At 53.0% G+C, this 15492-nt stretch overlaps 7 protein-coding genes across 7 annotated transcripts; 4 read left to right on the top strand and 3 right to left on the bottom strand.

The window, feature by feature from the left end:
* Positions 1-840: 840 nt before the first annotated feature.
* On the top strand, positions 841-2385 carry rpt3 (proteasome regulatory particle base subunit RPT3; the record flags this gene model as incomplete). The annotated part of the gene is made up of 6 exons (XM_058450324.1): positions 841-998; positions 1051-1092; positions 1151-1249; positions 1306-1592; positions 1643-2306; positions 2367-2385. The coding sequence occupies 6 exons, from the start codon at positions 841-843 to the stop codon at positions 2383-2385; spliced, it is 1269 nt and encodes a 422-aa protein (XP_058309786.1).
* Positions 2386-3082: 697 nt separating this feature from the next.
* Positions 3083-4444, top strand: N7498_003261 (uncharacterized protein; the record flags this gene model as incomplete). The annotated part of the gene is made up of 4 exons (XM_058450323.1): positions 3083-3184; positions 3237-3384; positions 3447-4101; positions 4156-4444. 4 exons carry the CDS (start codon positions 3083-3085, stop codon positions 4442-4444), a joined length of 1194 nt encoding a protein of 397 aa, XP_058309785.1.
* Positions 4445-5599: 1155 nt separating this feature from the next.
* On the top strand, positions 5600-8177 carry fcpA (protein-serine/threonine phosphatase; the record flags this gene model as incomplete). Its single annotated transcript, XM_058450322.1, has 3 exons — positions 5600-5847; positions 5903-5989; positions 6053-8177. The coding sequence occupies 3 exons, from the start codon at positions 5600-5602 to the stop codon at positions 8175-8177; spliced, it is 2460 nt and encodes an 819-aa protein (XP_058309784.1).
* A 925-nt stretch (positions 8178-9102) lies between these two features.
* Positions 9103-9965, bottom strand: N7498_003259 (mitochondrial 54S ribosomal protein mL49). Its single transcript, XM_058450321.1, has 3 exons — positions 9795-9965; positions 9234-9610; positions 9103-9167 (listed from the first exon to the last, which is right to left on the bottom strand). Exons 1-3 carry the CDS (start codon positions 9937-9939, stop codon positions 9117-9119), a joined length of 573 nt encoding a protein of 190 aa, XP_058309783.1. The 5' UTR covers positions 9940-9965; the 3' UTR covers positions 9103-9116.
* A 143-nt stretch (positions 9966-10108) lies between these two features.
* N7498_003258 (eukaryotic translation initiation factor 3 subunit E) lies at positions 10109-11867 on the top strand. Its single transcript, XM_058450320.1, has 3 exons — positions 10109-11245; positions 11300-11494; positions 11557-11867. The coding sequence occupies exons 1-3, from the start codon at positions 10131-10133 to the stop codon at positions 11573-11575; spliced, it is 1329 nt and encodes a 442-aa protein (XP_058309782.1). The 5' UTR covers positions 10109-10130; the 3' UTR covers positions 11576-11867.
* Positions 11868-12451: 584 nt separating this feature from the next.
* On the bottom strand, positions 12452-12950 carry N7498_003257 (uncharacterized protein; the record flags this gene model as incomplete). Its single annotated transcript, XM_058450319.1, has 3 exons — positions 12452-12652; positions 12719-12760; positions 12834-12950. The coding sequence occupies 3 exons, from the start codon at positions 12948-12950 to the stop codon at positions 12452-12454; spliced, it is 360 nt and encodes a 119-aa protein (XP_058309781.1).
* Positions 12951-14045: 1095 nt separating this feature from the next.
* N7498_003256 (ArsA family ATPase) lies at positions 14046-15191 on the bottom strand (the record flags this gene model as incomplete). Its single annotated transcript, XM_058450318.1, has 3 exons — positions 14046-14088; positions 14146-14735; positions 14802-15191. The coding sequence occupies 3 exons, from the start codon at positions 15189-15191 to the stop codon at positions 14046-14048; spliced, it is 1023 nt and encodes a 340-aa protein (XP_058309780.1).
* Positions 15192-15492: the final 301 nt, after the last annotated feature.

Raw genomic sequence — 15492 nt, 5'->3', positions numbered from 1 at the left:
CCTCCGAAGTCTCTTAAAAAATAATTAAAAAAAAAATTTCAGCATGACCCCTCAAGTACAGAAAAAGATTAGCAACCCCCGCCAAGAAATGGCCCAGGTTCCCTGACCGTGCAAGGATCCGACTCGATCCGCATGGGAAATCATGATGGTTCTGTGCCTGTCCCACCTAACCGCGTCCCGGCCCTGCTCCACCATGATTGGGTCTGCGATCCCATGGACTGGGAATTCGAGGCCCAAGCGAGGCTGGAACACGTTCAACTCTTTCTCTGTCTCGATAATTGGAAAGTTGGCAGGTTTGAGTTGGTGAGGATCAGCTGCCTCGATCCGTGAGGGCTTGCAGCGTCATTTCAACGGATCGTACGAATCATATGAATCACCCCGCGGCCCTGCCCCATTGAACCCGGGCGCCTAAGCTGAGCCCGTGTCGAACGATGTGCTCAGCTTGAATGATTTATGGGTGCATTGCACCAGAGAAGGCCTGGCAGGGCGCCTCTGAAGGAGGTTTGCATACTCGATACACAGCACAATGTATAATGAAACCAGCAACGACAAAGCACTCTCTGACGAGTACATCGTAATTCCACCTAATCCAACCCATAAAATACAAATCATAAAATCAAGGTGGCTGTGATGCATGGAAAAAAGAGCCGTCGACTGGCCAGCACGGCAAGTCTCACGTGACACAACCGTGAGCTCCAGGTTCCCCGATTGAGCTCCAAGGACCATCATCGGACTCTTCGCGGCCCACGTCAACATTGCTCACAAATTCTAATCTCAACGCATCCATCATATATCCCTGCCTCTGATTCATTCTCCTTCTTTCTGTTCCTCGATCTCACCATGGGAGACGTCGCCGTGGAGAACCCGGCGAACAACGTCACGCCTCTTCCCAAGCCCAGTGCGCTGGACACTCTCGGCAACCTGGATACCCTCGAAGGCACTGGCATCGATGGAAGCGATGAATACGCATCCCTGAAGCGATTACAGAGACACCTAGAGTATGTTTGGCCCGTGATGTCAAGCTCGGCGGTACTGACGCCTCCAACCCAGATACATCCAGTTGCAGGAGGAATACATCAAGGATGAGCAGAGGTAGGTCTTCCGATACAGCTGCCTTGGTGGACGGAATACTGACCATCTCGGTCACCAGGAGCTTGAAGAGAGAGCTGGTTCGAGCACAGGAGGAGATCAAGCGGATACAGAGTGTGCCGCTGGTGATTGGGCAGTTCATGGAGGCTATTGATCAGAAGTATGCTTGCGTTGCCATCCCTGTAGGCGATTCATTTTACTGACACAGTCCATCAGCACTGGTATCGTGCAGAGCTCGACCGGGTCTAATTACGTTGTCCGAATCCTGTCCACACTCGACCGCGAGAAGCTGAAGCCGTCCTCCTCGGTCGCCCTTCACCGGCACTCCAACGCGCTGGTCGACATCCTTCCCCCGGAAGCAGACTCTTCCATTGCTATGCTGGGTGACAATGAGAAGCCGGATGTGACCTACGCCGACGTCGGTGGTCTGGATATGCAGAAGCAAGAGATTCGGGAAGCCGTCGAGCTGCCCTTGACGCATTTCGATCTCTACCGGCAAATCGGTAGGTCCATGAACTTTACGTGGTCGTCGTATCCGCTAACCAAAGGATAGGTATTGATCCTCCCCGTGGTGTCTTGTTGTACGGTCCCCCCGGTACCGGTAAGACCATGCTGGTCAAGGCCGTCGCCAACAGCACAACCGCCAGCTTCATCCGCGTGAACGGCTCCGAGTTTGTACAAAAGTATCTGGGAGAAGGCCCCCGTATGGTCCGTGACGTGTTCCGGATGGCGCGGGAGAATTCGCCGGCCATCATCTTCATTGACGAGATCGACGCGATCGCCACCAAGCGTTTCGATGCCCAGACCGGTGCCGACCGAGAGGTGCAACGTATCCTGCTGGAGTTGCTGAATCAGATGGACGGATTCGAGCAGACCAGCAACGTCAAGGTCATCATGGCCACCAACCGAGCCGATACCCTGGATCCCGCCCTCCTGCGTCCCGGTCGTCTGGACCGAAAGATCGAGTTCCCGAACCTGCGTGATCGCCGCGAGCGTCGTCTGATCTTCACCACCATCGCATCCAAGATGTCGCTGTCGCCCGAAGTGGATCTGGACTCTCTGATCGTGCGCAACGAGCCGTTGTCAGGTGCCGTGATCGCTGCCATCATGCAAGAGGCCGGTCTGCGGGCGGTGCGCAAAAACCGATACAACATCATCCAGTCCGACCTTGAGGATGCCTACCAGGCACAGGTCAAGAGTGGCCAGGACGATGACCGGTATGTTTTCCCTCATGTGCTCTCATTTCCTTGTTTCGTGTTACTGATCTATCTCGATAGTCCCGACTTCTACCGGTAAATGCTCTGTTCCTTACGAGGCGCGTGGATGCGGATGGTTCAAACTTGGCTCCATTCGTTGTATTATCAATACTCAGAAATTTGGAATCCATGGATGATGTGTCGTAACTTATAATACAGTTGAAAGTCCCCGATAACGACCATGTAGAGTGTAGACTGGCCGGAGACCCCTGCATAGTAAGGTAACCCTATCGCGCAGGGTCCCTGTAGAGAACCGAGAACCTTCGGGATCATGACCATAGGCGCCTGGACAGATAGTACAAGACAAGGTTTTGCCTGTTGGTCTCACAGCGCCTTGGAGGACCGACCCCTCAGCGGCCTTTGCCACCTCTGCAGCTGCCAGGTACAGTTGCTCCGACCCTTTCCCTGCTTGCCTGCTTGGCGGATAGGTTAGGCAGCTCTCCCAGCCACCGCGTCAACGACCATCACCACAGTTCTACAGTTCTACAGTTCTGCGGTTCTACGGCAGAATTCCCAATTTCATATATTTCGTAGTAGACGAATAGTTGGATAAATGATAATAGATAACGAGGAGAAAACGGAAGGGAATGTGGGATGAGTGTAACCCTCACGGCGCCGCTGATTCCGGGAATGACGCACACCCGTCACGTTATGCCGATCGCTCTCCAGGGCTCCGCCTCCAGCTTCCTCTTATCTTCCTCTCCATCTCTCCCCCATTCTTATCACATACCACCATCATGAAGTCCTTCGCTCTGCTTACAGCCTCTGCGCTGCTGAGCACTGCCTCTGCTGAGGTTTACAAGCTCAAGATCGGAAAGGTTCCTCTGGACGATCAGTTCGTAAGCAAGACCCCGTTTCCGGTGATGGTGCACGGCTCTAACCGCGTGGTAGTCAACTCACAACATCGAAGAGCATGTCAAGGGCCTTGGCCAGAAGTACATGGGCTACCGCCCTAACGCCAACCAGGGTTTCCAAGACACCTCTTTCAAGCCCAGCAGCGGTCACGACGTCCTGGTCGACAACTTCCTGAACGCCCAGTGTAAGCGTCTCCCTTGAACCCCTTCCATCCAAGAAACGAACGACGATGTTAACCTTGATCAGATTTCTCCGAGATCTCCATCGGTACCCCGCCCCAGACCTTCAAGGTCGTTCTAGACACGGGTAGCTCCAACTTGTGGGTCCCGTCATCGCAGTGCACCTCTATTGCCTGCTTCCTTCACACCAAGTATGACTCGTCTGCCTCGAGCACCTACAAGGAGAACGGCACCGAGTTCTCCATCCAGTATGGATCCGGCAGCCTGAGCGGTTTCGTGTCTCAGGACACCCTGAAGATCGGCGATCTGAAGGTCGCTAAGCAGGACTTTGCCGAGGCCACCAGCGAACCCGGCCTGGCCTTTGCCTTCGGTCGTTTCGATGGTATCCTGGGTCTGGGATACGACACCATCTCCGTCAACAAGATGGTCCCTCCTTTCTACAACATGATCAACCAGAAGCTTCTGGACGAGCCCAAGTTTGCTTTCTACCTTGGCGACGCTAACAAGGATGGCGATAACTCCGAGGCCACCTTCGGTGGTGTGGACAAGAGCCACTACACTGGTGAGCTGATCAACATCCCTCTTCGCCGAAAGGCTTACTGGGAGGTTGAATTCAACGCCATTGCCCTCGGCGATAACGTTGCCGAGCTGGAGGACACCGGTGTCATCCTTGACACTGGTACCTCGCTCATTGCTCTGCCCTCTACCATGGCCGAGCTTCTGTAAGTTTTAATCATGGCCAGTTTTCTGCGATTCAGATCTAATTCCATAAACAGGAACAAGGAGATCGGTGCCGAGAAGGGCCTCACTGGACAGTACACTGTTGACTGTGCCAAGCGTGACTCGCTTCCCGACCTCACCTTCACCCTCAGCGGCCACAACTTCACCATCACCTCTTATGACTACATCCTGGAGGTCCAGGGCTCCTGCATCAGCAGCTTTATGGGAATGGACTTCCCCGAGCCCGTCGGCCCTCTGGCCATTCTGGGTGACTCGTTCCTGCGCAAGTGGTACAGTGTCTATGACCTGGGCAACAACGCTGTTGGTCTGGCCAAGGCCAAATAAGTGCCTTGATCAGATATAGAGGCTGTAGCTGTCGAGAAGCCGAGAGGATATCCCGTATATATGCAATGTACATGCGGCTTCTCGCGGGGTGATATGTGGTTCGTAAACACGGCGAATCATCCGCCTTTGGCTACCAGCATTTCTTGCCTGTTCTTTTCTGCTGCCGACACCGGCAGTCTGAGGCTTGTCCTCTGACGACACCGGTAATTGCTTTCCCCGAGGATGGATTTTTTTTGCATTTCGTTCATTCCACCTCGTTTTCAATCAATTTCCATGGATACTGTATAATATTTGTGATCCACTTAAAGTAAATTCACGTATAGTATTGCCATCAAACGCTTAAAGAGGCCCCGGTCGTTGTAGACCGTGTTTAGTGTCCTGGGACCGCTCCAATTGCAACGGGCCGAGGAGCTTGAATGGAGCCGGAGGTCCGTGACGCAACGAGTGTCTTCGAGGACAGCCAATCATGGGTTCCAATTCCAATTCAGTCCGAGGATAAGATCCTTGCAGGTCCCATCGAGTGGATTTAATCAATTAAATACATAGATATCAATATGAGGATTGAAAACATCGCCCAAAAAGAGACTCGCTGAGTCGTCGAGGGCGGTGGGTGTTGACATAAGCGGAGCTCCCAGGTCATCCCAGTCCCCGCACATTTCCCCGTCGAGCTTTGCCTTCTCCGATCGCAATCCATCTTTCATTCATCCTCTTTTGACCATCCTCTTTTTTACGTCATTCTTATCGGCCTGGTGCGTTGTCTGTCTTTGACTATTGCGCGCCAGGTTGTGCAAGGCGCACGGCTTCTTCCATCCCCGTCGTGTGGCGATTCTGATTACCCGACTGCTAAGGCTTGAGCTGCGCGCTATCTACTCCTTGACCTCGTGAAATACGTGTCTTACCAGACAAACACCCTTGTAGGCGATAACCATCCGGCTCTATCGCCCCACGTCTCGAACAAACGCCACCCACGCGTCGCGTGTTGGGGATGACCGCATAGCCGGAGTTGCACGCGATCAACCTCACACGACCGTCCACGTCCGCCTCCGAAGCGGGCTGGACCAAAACACGATTTTACGAAAGAGATCAAGACTGTGGTAGGAGAGACATTGAGCTGACCCGTGGATTCCATCGCCTGGGGGCGAACTGAGAGCAACCATGCTTCTCCGTCTGCCGGCCAGCCTGCACTATCCTATCACCGTGACCTCGCTGCTGAAACGGCCTGGGGATGCGGTGGAACGGGATGGCGCCCTCTTCTGGTATATTTACCAGACAACCGTTGAAGAGGGCGATGGCCTAGGCAATAGGGTCGAGGTCAAGCGAAAGTTCCCGACTCGCTTTGAATCGACCGTCGATGGAGAGATTGTACAGTGGAAGATTGCCAAAGGCGACGTGATCACAGGGCCGTAAGTTTTCAACCTGGTCTATCCCTCGCAGTCTGCCGACTAACGATGGCCGTAGCGTTGACGTTGTCGAAATTGATGAACCATGCGCGCACGAGGTTCAATACGGTGGACTCTGTGCAGAGTGTGGAAAGGACATGACTGAGTGCGTATATATATGTAATGACAGATTGAAATGATTATATACTAATTGGTTGTTTTTTGGTAGGGCCACATACAACACGGAGGTGATGGACTCCTATCGTGCTCCCATTCAAATGGCACATGACAATACGACCTTGACTGTCAGTGAGAAGGAGGCTACCCGAGTTGAAGAGGATGCGAAGCGTCGCCTCTTGGCATCCCGACGTCTGTCCCTAGTGGTGGACCTCGATCAGACCATTATCCATGCCACCGTTGACCCGACTGTTGGGGATTGGAAAGAAGATAAAGACAACCCCAATTACGAAGCATTGAAGGGTGTTCGGCAGTTCCAACTGATCGACGATGGACCCGGCATGCGTGGATGTTGGTACTACATCAAGCTCCGGCCCGGACTGGAAGACTTTTTGCAGAACGTGGCCGAACTTTACGAATTGCATATCTACACTATGGGTACCCGAGCATACGCCCAGAACATTGCCGACATTATCGATCCGACACGCAAGCTATTCGGAGACCGTATTCTCAGTCGCGACGAAAGCGGAAGTTTGACTGCAAAGAACTTGCAACGGTTGTTCCCCGTCGACACCAAGATGGTAGTTATTATTGATGACCGCGGCGACGTGTGGCGGTGGAGCCCCAATCTGATCAAGGTCTCTCCTTATGACTTCTTCGTGGGAATTGGTGACATCAATTCCAGTTTCTTGCCTAAGAAGCAAGACATTGGCGAGACAAATAAGGCAGTTAAGGCTGCGAAAGAGAAGGAAAAGCGAGCGAAACGAGAACCGGCGAATGGCGAAGCTGGGAAGGCCTTGGCAGAGAATGACGTCTCCGCACTAGAGCAACTAGTGACTATGGGAGGTGGTGATGACCCAAGCTTGCTGAAGGAACAGGCAAACGCCCAGGAAGAGACAATTATGCACCAGGTAGAAGACCGACCGCTGTTGCAGAAGCAGAAAGAGCTGGACGCGGAAGATGATGCTTCCGCAGACGGTAGCGAATCATCCTCGAGCGTTGATGAATCTCAAGAAGCTGCCAAGCAGCGCCACCATCTCCTGGAAGACCATGACAAGGAACTTTTCCAGTTACAAGACCGGCTCGAGCAAGTGCATGCCACATTCTTTGATGAATATGACAAGAAGCGGACCCATGCCCTTGGAGGCCGCGTGGCGGCCCTGAGGGGCGAGAAAGCTGCGCACAAAGACAAAGACGTTGATTTGAAACTGGTTCCTGACATTAAAGATATCATGCCACAATTCAAGCGGTCCGTATTGGGAGGGGTGGTTTTGGTATTTTCGGGTGTCCTCCCTCTCGGAACAGATACCCAGAATGCCGACATCTCCTTATGGGCGAAGAGCTTCGGTGTCATTATTGCAACGAAGATCAACGCTCGAACTACTCACCTGGTGGCCGGCCGTAACCGCACAGCCAAGGTGCGCGAAGCCACACGGTATCCAAACGTCAAGATCGTCACGACCCAGTGGCTTCTGGACTCTTTGACCAGCTGGAAACATCTGGACGAGGTTCCGTATCTGCTCCCTGTGCATCCAGATGACCGTGGGGAACCCCTCTCCCCGGGGTCACGGGAGCTTGCAGAAAGCTCGTGGTTGTCGTCTTCGGACGAAGCAACGGGCTCTCTCTGGGCCGATGACGAGGGCAACGAGGAAATGTTCAAATCTTCTGGGCTCGATGATACGGCAGTCCCTGGGTATGACGAAGACGAGCAAGCTGCCGTACACGATGAGTTAAAGGAGTTCCTCGGCAGCGATGACGAGAGTGAAAGCGACACCGAAGCATGGGGTGAAGAGTCGGCCGAGGGAAGCAAGAAACGGAAGCGTGGAGAAGGAACAGAAGGCGAAGGTGAAGAGGAGTCTGGAGAAGACAACGGGGACGAGTCTGATCCTAAAGGCTCACGTTTGTCACAGCGCATCAAGCGCTCCTATGAGCGGAGCACAGGTCTTCGAGAAGTCGCAACAGCCCCGAGCTCTGCCTCCGAGAATGACCGTGCACGTCCATCAGGACCGCAAGGCGAAGAGCCCGGTGCAGAACAGGCCGGTTCTCAGCCCGACCAAGACGACGGTAACCCGGAGAATCCAGATTATGACGACGACGAGCTAGAGCGTGAAATGCTTGCCGCCTTCGAAGACGACGATCCCCAAGCAGAAGAGGAAGCTGCCGCCGAGAATGGGTAGTCGTTGCACCAGTGCCACCTTCATCTTCCCTTCATCTCTCATTGTATTTCCCCGGCTCTTTGATTCGGCTTTGTCATATCTCACTTTCTGGGTTGTGCAGTAGCGCTGCTCTCCTGGCATAGCGGCGGCGTTCATCCGTGTTGATTTGTTTGTGTATCTGCCTGCACCGGCTGTGGATCTGTATTTCTGATCTAGAATCGATGCTCAATACAAGTAGGTGGACACCCCAGTTTTTGTTTCTGTATTATTTCTGAAAAATTGAATATGTTATTTGTAATCTTGTGCATGTCCTGGCTAGAAGGGGCGCGGACCATGCTACGTAGGAGGTCGGTGGTCCAAATAGCAATTCGTATAAGCTATTGATATTGATATCCCGGCATGTCATTCTGCATAGGCACACTAAGCACGGAGAGATGAACGTCAATATCACTTTTACACTCACTCGATGCTCTTACGGAGGATGAACCGAAAGATGTCCCCAATAACCGTTTTATATCAACCGAGAGGACGGAATGAAGCTTCCCATGAACATGATAATGCATTGGTCCATTCAATTAGGGAAGTGAACTAAGAACAGTTCCCATCGAGTCATTGAACATATACAGAGAGGAGGAATGGTACAGGGAGTGAAAGCAAGCGCCAGAAAACAAGACCGGAAAAATTCGCAACACCAGCAGATAAAGACGAAAAAACCCGTGATTGCAATTAGAAAAATACACCGAGGCAAGAAGGGAATCGAGAAAGAAAATTACCCATGGTCGTCACGGGTCACCAGAAGCGTCTGGGTTTGTCCATCTTCATGCTTTTTGTTCCTGCCCTTTGCTCTCTTACTGCTTACTGCTGATCCCTCGCTCAAGTTGGGATCCGCTCAATGCTTTTTGTGTCCATCCCTCACCCGTGAGAGTGGCCAGTGGAAAGATGAATGGGATGAATGTCCGCTCAGAAGTTTCGCTCAGAGAGGAACTTGAGGATTTCGGGTTTGCGCCAGCCCTACCACGGAGAAATCAGTCTTATATTCGCGGCAGGTTCGCGTGGAACGGGTAGGAAATAACATACCTTGACAATAATATGGCCAGTAAGTCGGTTGATAGACACATCAGGGCTTCGCACATCTACGTCCAAGGTATATGCCAGGTCATCGCGCAGTGCATCCAGATCACCCTCCGTCTTCTGGATCTTGGTGAGTTGCTTAGTGCCGCCGGCTTTTGTGACGAGGTAGACGGGTAATTGGTTGGAAGCTGTCCGGCGAACAAAGTAGGGGAGGTTGTTGAGTTGCGCGGCTGACTGCGGCTTCTTGGCCTGATTCGGAGAGATCGGAGCCGAAGGTGTGACGGGCTGTTCTTTAAGAGCTTGTGCCTGGCGCTGGAGGTAGGTGAGGAAGCCACGCATTTGACGAGAGGAGGAAGTCAGGCATGGTGAGGATTGGAGAGAGACTGCAAAGAGGAGATTAGTGTTAGATTCGAGTGGTGTGATCCGCTAAGGTAAGATATCGACCAAGCGCTTTTTCTTCACAACAGGTATAGAGATACCATAATGTGGCTCGTCGCTGGCAGAATTTGCTATTTGCAAATACAATAGGGAAAAAATCAAGGGATTAAAATCAAAATTCAGACTTACAGGATGTAGGCCGCGCTGGAGAAGATAATGAAGAAAACGGGCTAGATGTCTGCACGGAAGCCGCGGAGCGAACAAAACCACGGGGGTTAGCAGCCTGTTTGCACACGGCCGAAGCAGCCACAGCTGAATTCCGGAAATACGCCATTGAGCGGCGACGTGGGCAGGAGCTAAGAACCTGGAGAAGAAAATGGTCAACACGAGACCGAACGAAGCAGGTTTCTCAACCGGGTTCTGCCACCGCCCTGCAACCCGAATGGGCTTAGCGCGGCCAACCCTCCCGCACACAAATTCAAAGTTGATCGGATTGTCTCTTTGAAGCACATCCCAACGTCCATCATGGCCACCACCGCCCCCGCTGAGGGCACTCGTCCGACCGACTATGATCTGATGCCCCGGATCATTCCCTACCTCGACCGCCACCTGGTTTTCCCCTTGCTCATGTTCCGCAGCGAGGAGGACAATGAATACATTCGGCTCGCCTACGAACTGCTCAAGCCCACCAACATTGTCGGCTTCAGCGAACAACTATGGGGAATGTTCAACGACACCGAGGCCCCCGCGGAGTTGAAGAAGAAGGAGGCGGATATCGCGGCTGAGAAGGAGCGTCTTGAGGCCAAGACCGAGAAGATGAACGCGGTTTTCGCGGACGAGGAGGTCTTGAACAGCATGCGCAGCGACAAGGCTGCCAACTTCCGCTTCCTTGAGGAGAACTACAACGTCACCAACGAGATGGTGAACGACCTCTATGACTACGGCCGGTTCCTGTACAGCACTGGCGACTATGGAAATGCTGCCATTACCCTGTTCCAGTTCCGTTTCCTGTCCACCGATAACGAAAAGCTCGCCTCCGCTACTTGGGGTCACTTGGCATGCGAAATCCTGAACGGCCGGAACCGTGAGAACCCCGCATGGGAGCAGTCCTTCGAGGCCGCACTGGGTGAGATCCCCAAGGTGAAGGACTCGATCGAGACCCGCCTGTTCAGCAACCCTCTCGGCCAGCTCCACAGCCGCTCATGGCTCATCCACTGGTGCTTGTTCCTCCTCTTCGACCACGACTCCGCCCGCGACACCATCACCGAACTCTTCTTCTCCCCCGCCTTCATCAACACCATCCAGACCAGCTGCCCGTGGGTCCTGCGCTACCTTGCCGCTGCCGTTGTCACCAACCGCAACCGCCCTCACAAGCACAGCGGTGTGTATCCCAAGCAACTGAAGGACCTGGTTCGCGTTGTGCGCCAGGAGGGCTACGAGTACAGCGACCCCATCACCGACTTCGTCAAGGCACTCCACATCGACTTTGACTTCGAGGAGGCCCAGAAGAAGCTGGGCGAGGCTGAGGCCGTCCTGCGCGACGATTTCTTCCTTCACGGTCAGGCCGATGCCTTCATTGAGGCCGCTCGTCACCTCATCTCCGAGAGCTACTGCAAGATTCACCAGCGTATTGATATCAAGTGAGTACTGAAATAATCGAATATCAAGAACCAAAATATCTAACCTCGCTGCAGGGACCTGTCTACTCGTCTCGGTCTGAGCGAGGACGAGGGTGAGAAGTGGATTGTCAACCTCATCCGCAACACCCGCGTGGATGCCAAGATCGACTACAAGGCGGGCACCGTCATCATGAACCACCCTCCCCAGTCGGTGTACCAGCAAGTCATCGAGAAGACCAAGGGTGCCTTCTTCCGCACACAAGTCTTGAGGTATGTTTCTCATCTACCTCCTGGATAAACCCGCGAAACAGAAATCACTAACGTATCTCCAGTTCGGCTGTCGCAAAATAAATTCCCTCCATGAGCTGATGCCAAAAACCGACTTCTTCTTTGTTATTATCAAACCCTGTTTTCTGCCTGCCCGGTTTAGTGATCTCCCCGTGTATGTCACAACACGGATCTTTCGCGATAGAGAACACCGAGCAGAGTGGCATCCGGCTGGCGTTCTTAGGTGGTCCACCTTATTGATGTTCCTTTTTTTTTACCTCTTAGTCCACAGTCTCCGATTCCTATTTTTTACCCTTCTCTGTCGACCGATATTTTCTCTTGTTTGGTCTTTGTTGCAAGAAGGCCTTCAGCCCCGGAGGTCTTGTGGAAAGAGGGGATGTTGGAAAAGAAACCAGGGGAGACACGGCGCTCCCGCCTTGAAGAAAAAGAGACGTGGTTTATGTAGAAGACCCCTGATATTCGAGGGTCTAATGGATCTATGCTGTTACGAACGGTCTATAGAGATGAGTGAAAATGATGTCTGACAAATATCTGCTCCAGTGTCGTTGAACGAGATTCAGTAATGAAAGTAAAACAGCCCATGTACTCTGCGCTTTAGGGTAGGGTATCGTTAAGGAAATGGGCCCGACAGTTCCGTCCGCTATAACTTCACGGAGACATTCACTATGTCCCGGTCGTCCTGAGAGGATCCTGATAACCAGTATGGGTGCACGATTCCCATCCATATTTCAAGGTCTCGGAATCCGGGCGCCTGCATGTCCGTGGATTATGAGCCTGGATTGGGCGAACAAAAGGGGATTGAAAGCACAAGGGTGCGCTCTTCGAAAGATTGTCAAGGGCCAGACATCACAGAAAATCATCTGAATTTCCTCTGGAATGACTGGGAAAATCCATGGAGAATCCAAGAAAACAGGGCAATTGTCCCCTAGGATATGCATCTCAACGGCCGGGGCCTCTCGAGTCCGGCTCCCGTCTGCGGCTTCGATTTGGATCCACGGGAATGAGCTCATTAATATAAGGTTCCGGCTCTCTCGACGATCCTTCATGAGTATTATGACCGGTGGTTTTCTGGTTGGTCATGCGCAAAGCCTCCTGCTTCTCGTACTCGCGAGACATAGCCGCCAGATCATCGATTTGTTCCTGGAGCAAACACAAATTAGCACACCGGTTCTGTCCCTCTTTTTATCGTTCTCAGCAGAGACAGACCCGTGTGAGAGGCATTCCAGTGATCAGATAACCTTCGCGCCCCTTGAAACATTGTCAGATATCTGGTTAGAGCCCGTTAACCGTGGCGCGCCGCGGGAGGTCCGATCTGATATACCTGGAGGCTATACGGTCTCACTGATGCGGATGGGCCCAGGAAGTAGTGGATGTGTCCTAGGACGATATGGCGGGACAGTCCGTAGCCCGGGAGCCAGTATTGCTGTTCTGGCGGCATTGGGTCTTTATTGTAGATCGAGAAGGTTCGGAAGGATCAGCGGGTTGGAACCAGCTCAACCCAACGGGAAGACCAGCAGACACGAAGATCTTTGTATCTTTTCTTCCAGGGCTATGGGGTATAAATAATAGGCCACGGCTACCTATCGCCCCTCCTCCCCCCTCCGCAGCGGTCAATAGAGAATTCAGCCGGAAAGCCAGAGACGAATGAGACTAGCGGAGCTGCAGTGCACCTGCGTCCCTTCTCAATGTTATCGGAGACTCGGCTCAAGATCCACCTCCGATCTCAGGACAAATGGAAAGCGCCACGAAGACAAATCCCAACGAACCGTCAGGGGCGAGCAGCTCAGGGGGATTCGATTCGCATCGGAACCGTCGGGGGGTTGTGTACGTTAGATGGCCGCCTCACTCTATCAGACAACGAGGCCCAACCCTTTGGTATTCTAACCCTATCAGCCCTGTTTTTATCAATGAACCTATGCCCGGGCCACTGTTAAAAGTGAGGCTTGCTGGGAAATGCTCGAATCAGCAACATGGCCGAGATGCCCCTGTAAAGGAGATTCCGGGCGATTTCCTCGTAACCCTTTTCCTCACCGCACGTTGGGGAATCCCCGGCCATTTTGGCTCTTGCTGCGGTGATGTCGTGGCACCATGGGGCTGCGCTGTTTCGCGGGGCCCAAACTGAGCTGCAGGAGGAAAAGCTGCATCTTGCACGATTGGGATAGATGGATGCTTTGCCCGGCTGGAACAGGTTCGATTGACGCCGAACACATGGCAGATGCAGGTGCCGTTACGATAGGTTCGAATCCAGGTGTTTTTCATCTCACGGTGAGGTTGCATCGTTTGACTATCGCCGGGCTCCAATTTCTTGCTGTTTGGCCGCGGCCGTGAACGAGGTAGTTGAAGAGGGAAGTCGAGGGGAGTTGGAGTTTCTAATCAGATGTGACGAGGTGTGCATATTCAACCGTCATTGGCCTGGCGTTTCTACCGTCTATACAGAAGCCAGATTGGCATGCATAGTGTCATGTATTATTCTCTAGTCTTTTCATAATTCGTCCCGGATAATCTCATCTCGTATCCTCACAGAATCAACACCCTATTGCGGAGGGACATACGGGTGTACAAGCATGTTGCTGAACCTAAAGTGAAGAGAGTTAGTCTGGTTCACCACCAGTACAAGGTCAACCTCAACTTACTTCTCCAACTTGTCCTTTCCACGAACTTCCTCAACCAATAGCGGCATGCGAACCACGTTGAAGTCCTCGTACAGCTCCTCGATCTGCTCGAGATACTTCTTCTGCATCTTCCTCCGCGCATTGCACTGTTCGCAGCTGCTTCCATCCTTGGGGAACAGCAACTGGTTGACCACAATAGAGTGGGTATCGATGTTGTAGCTGGTCAATTCCTGAATCATGCGCTCAGTCTCGTACAGCGACAAGAACTCCGCAATGCAGACACACACAAAGGTGGTCATGTCTGGGTTCTTGAATTGTGTGTTGACCTCGCTAATCGTCTCCCGCAACGACTCCATCTTCTGGAGCAGCTCATCCATGTTCTGTCCACCGGGCAGACCACCGCGCGCACCGAGGATCGAGTTCAGCATCGGGCCGAATTGCGACGACAGCTGCGAGAGCTTGGCCAGCGCCTTCTCGAGCACGGTGGGGAACTGCAGGAAACGCAGGGTGTGTCCAGTCGGAGCGGTGTCGAACACGATCACTTCGTACGAGAGCGACTTGACCTGCTTGAGGACTTCGGCAAACGACATGGCTTCGTCAACACCGGGGATCTGTGCGGGTTGATGGCATGATTAGCGACTTCGTAATCGGTCCAGCGGGGTCTGAATGCCACTCACGCTGAACGCTAGGTCCTGCATCATGTTACCCATGCCCATTCCGGCCATGGGGTCTTCCTGTCCTTCGCCGTTGGCCAAGAGATCCTGGATACTGCCGTTGGGGTCAATCTCCATGGCGCTCAGGTTATCGTAGCCGTCGATGAGACGGGCTTCCTTGCCAAATTTCTGGCCGAAGGCATCGCTCAGGTTGTGCGCGGGGTCGGTCGAGATGAGAAGGACGGATTTGCGGACTTTGGCGAGCTGGATGGCCAGCGAGCAAGAGGTGGTGGTCTTGCCCACACCTCCTTTGCCTCCAACGAAGATCCAGCGCAGGGTGTTCTGATTGAGGATCGACTGGAGCGTAGGCTCCATGTCAAGATCGTCGCTCTGGACGACGGCGGAGGAGGACATTCTGGCGGTGCGGACAGAGGTGGGTTGGAGATGGTGGAGGGAGGTGATGTTCAAAAATGACGGGTTTGCCCCGCAAAGTGATCGAACGTTCGGGAAACAGTCTAGACAGGAGTCAGGGAGGACAATTGGCAGTTCTACGAAGTAGAAATAGTCGCTTTTGCTTTTTTACCTTCTGCTAGTTATCTTTGTCCGTATTGAAGTGGAATCTGCGGTACCTTTCTTTGTCCAGTCAATTCGGTCTGTCCGCAACGCCAATTGGTACTGCACACTTCTACTTCGCTAGGAAATGACTCTCCTTTTC

Source organism: Penicillium cinerascens (assembly GCF_028974065.1).
Source record: "Penicillium cinerascens strain IBT 15544 chromosome Unknown contig_24_segment0_segment0, whole genome shotgun sequence".
Classification (NCBI taxonomy): Eukaryota; Fungi; Ascomycota; class Eurotiomycetes; order Eurotiales; family Aspergillaceae; genus Penicillium; species Penicillium cinerascens.
Note: the sequence above shows the minus strand (reverse complement) of the source record. Positions and strands in the feature narration are given on the sequence as shown.

What these genes read in the sequence shown, in the direction of transcription:
- N7498_003259 (XM_058450321.1), bottom strand. Translation starts at nt 9,939, where the DNA reads ATGGCGTATTTCCGGAATTCAGCTGTGGCTGCTTCGGCCGTGTGCAAA. An exon ending in TCCAGCGCGGCCTACATCCT is followed by an intron (nt 9,611 to 9,794) that starts GTAAGTCTGAAT and finishes TCCTCTTTGCAG; the next exon opens with TCTCTCTCCAATCCTCACCA. An exon ending in CTGGCCATATTATTGTCAAG is followed by an intron (nt 9,168 to 9,233) that starts GTATGTTATTTC and finishes TCTCCGTGGTAG; the next exon opens with GGCTGGCGCAAACCCGAAAT.
- N7498_003258 (XM_058450320.1), top strand. Translation starts at nt 10,131, where the DNA reads ATGGCCACCACCGCCCCCGCTGAGGGCACTCGTCCGACCGACTATGAT. An exon ending in CACCAGCGTATTGATATCAA is followed by an intron (nt 11,246 to 11,299) that starts GTGAGTACTGAA and finishes ACCTCGCTGCAG; the next exon opens with GGACCTGTCTACTCGTCTCG.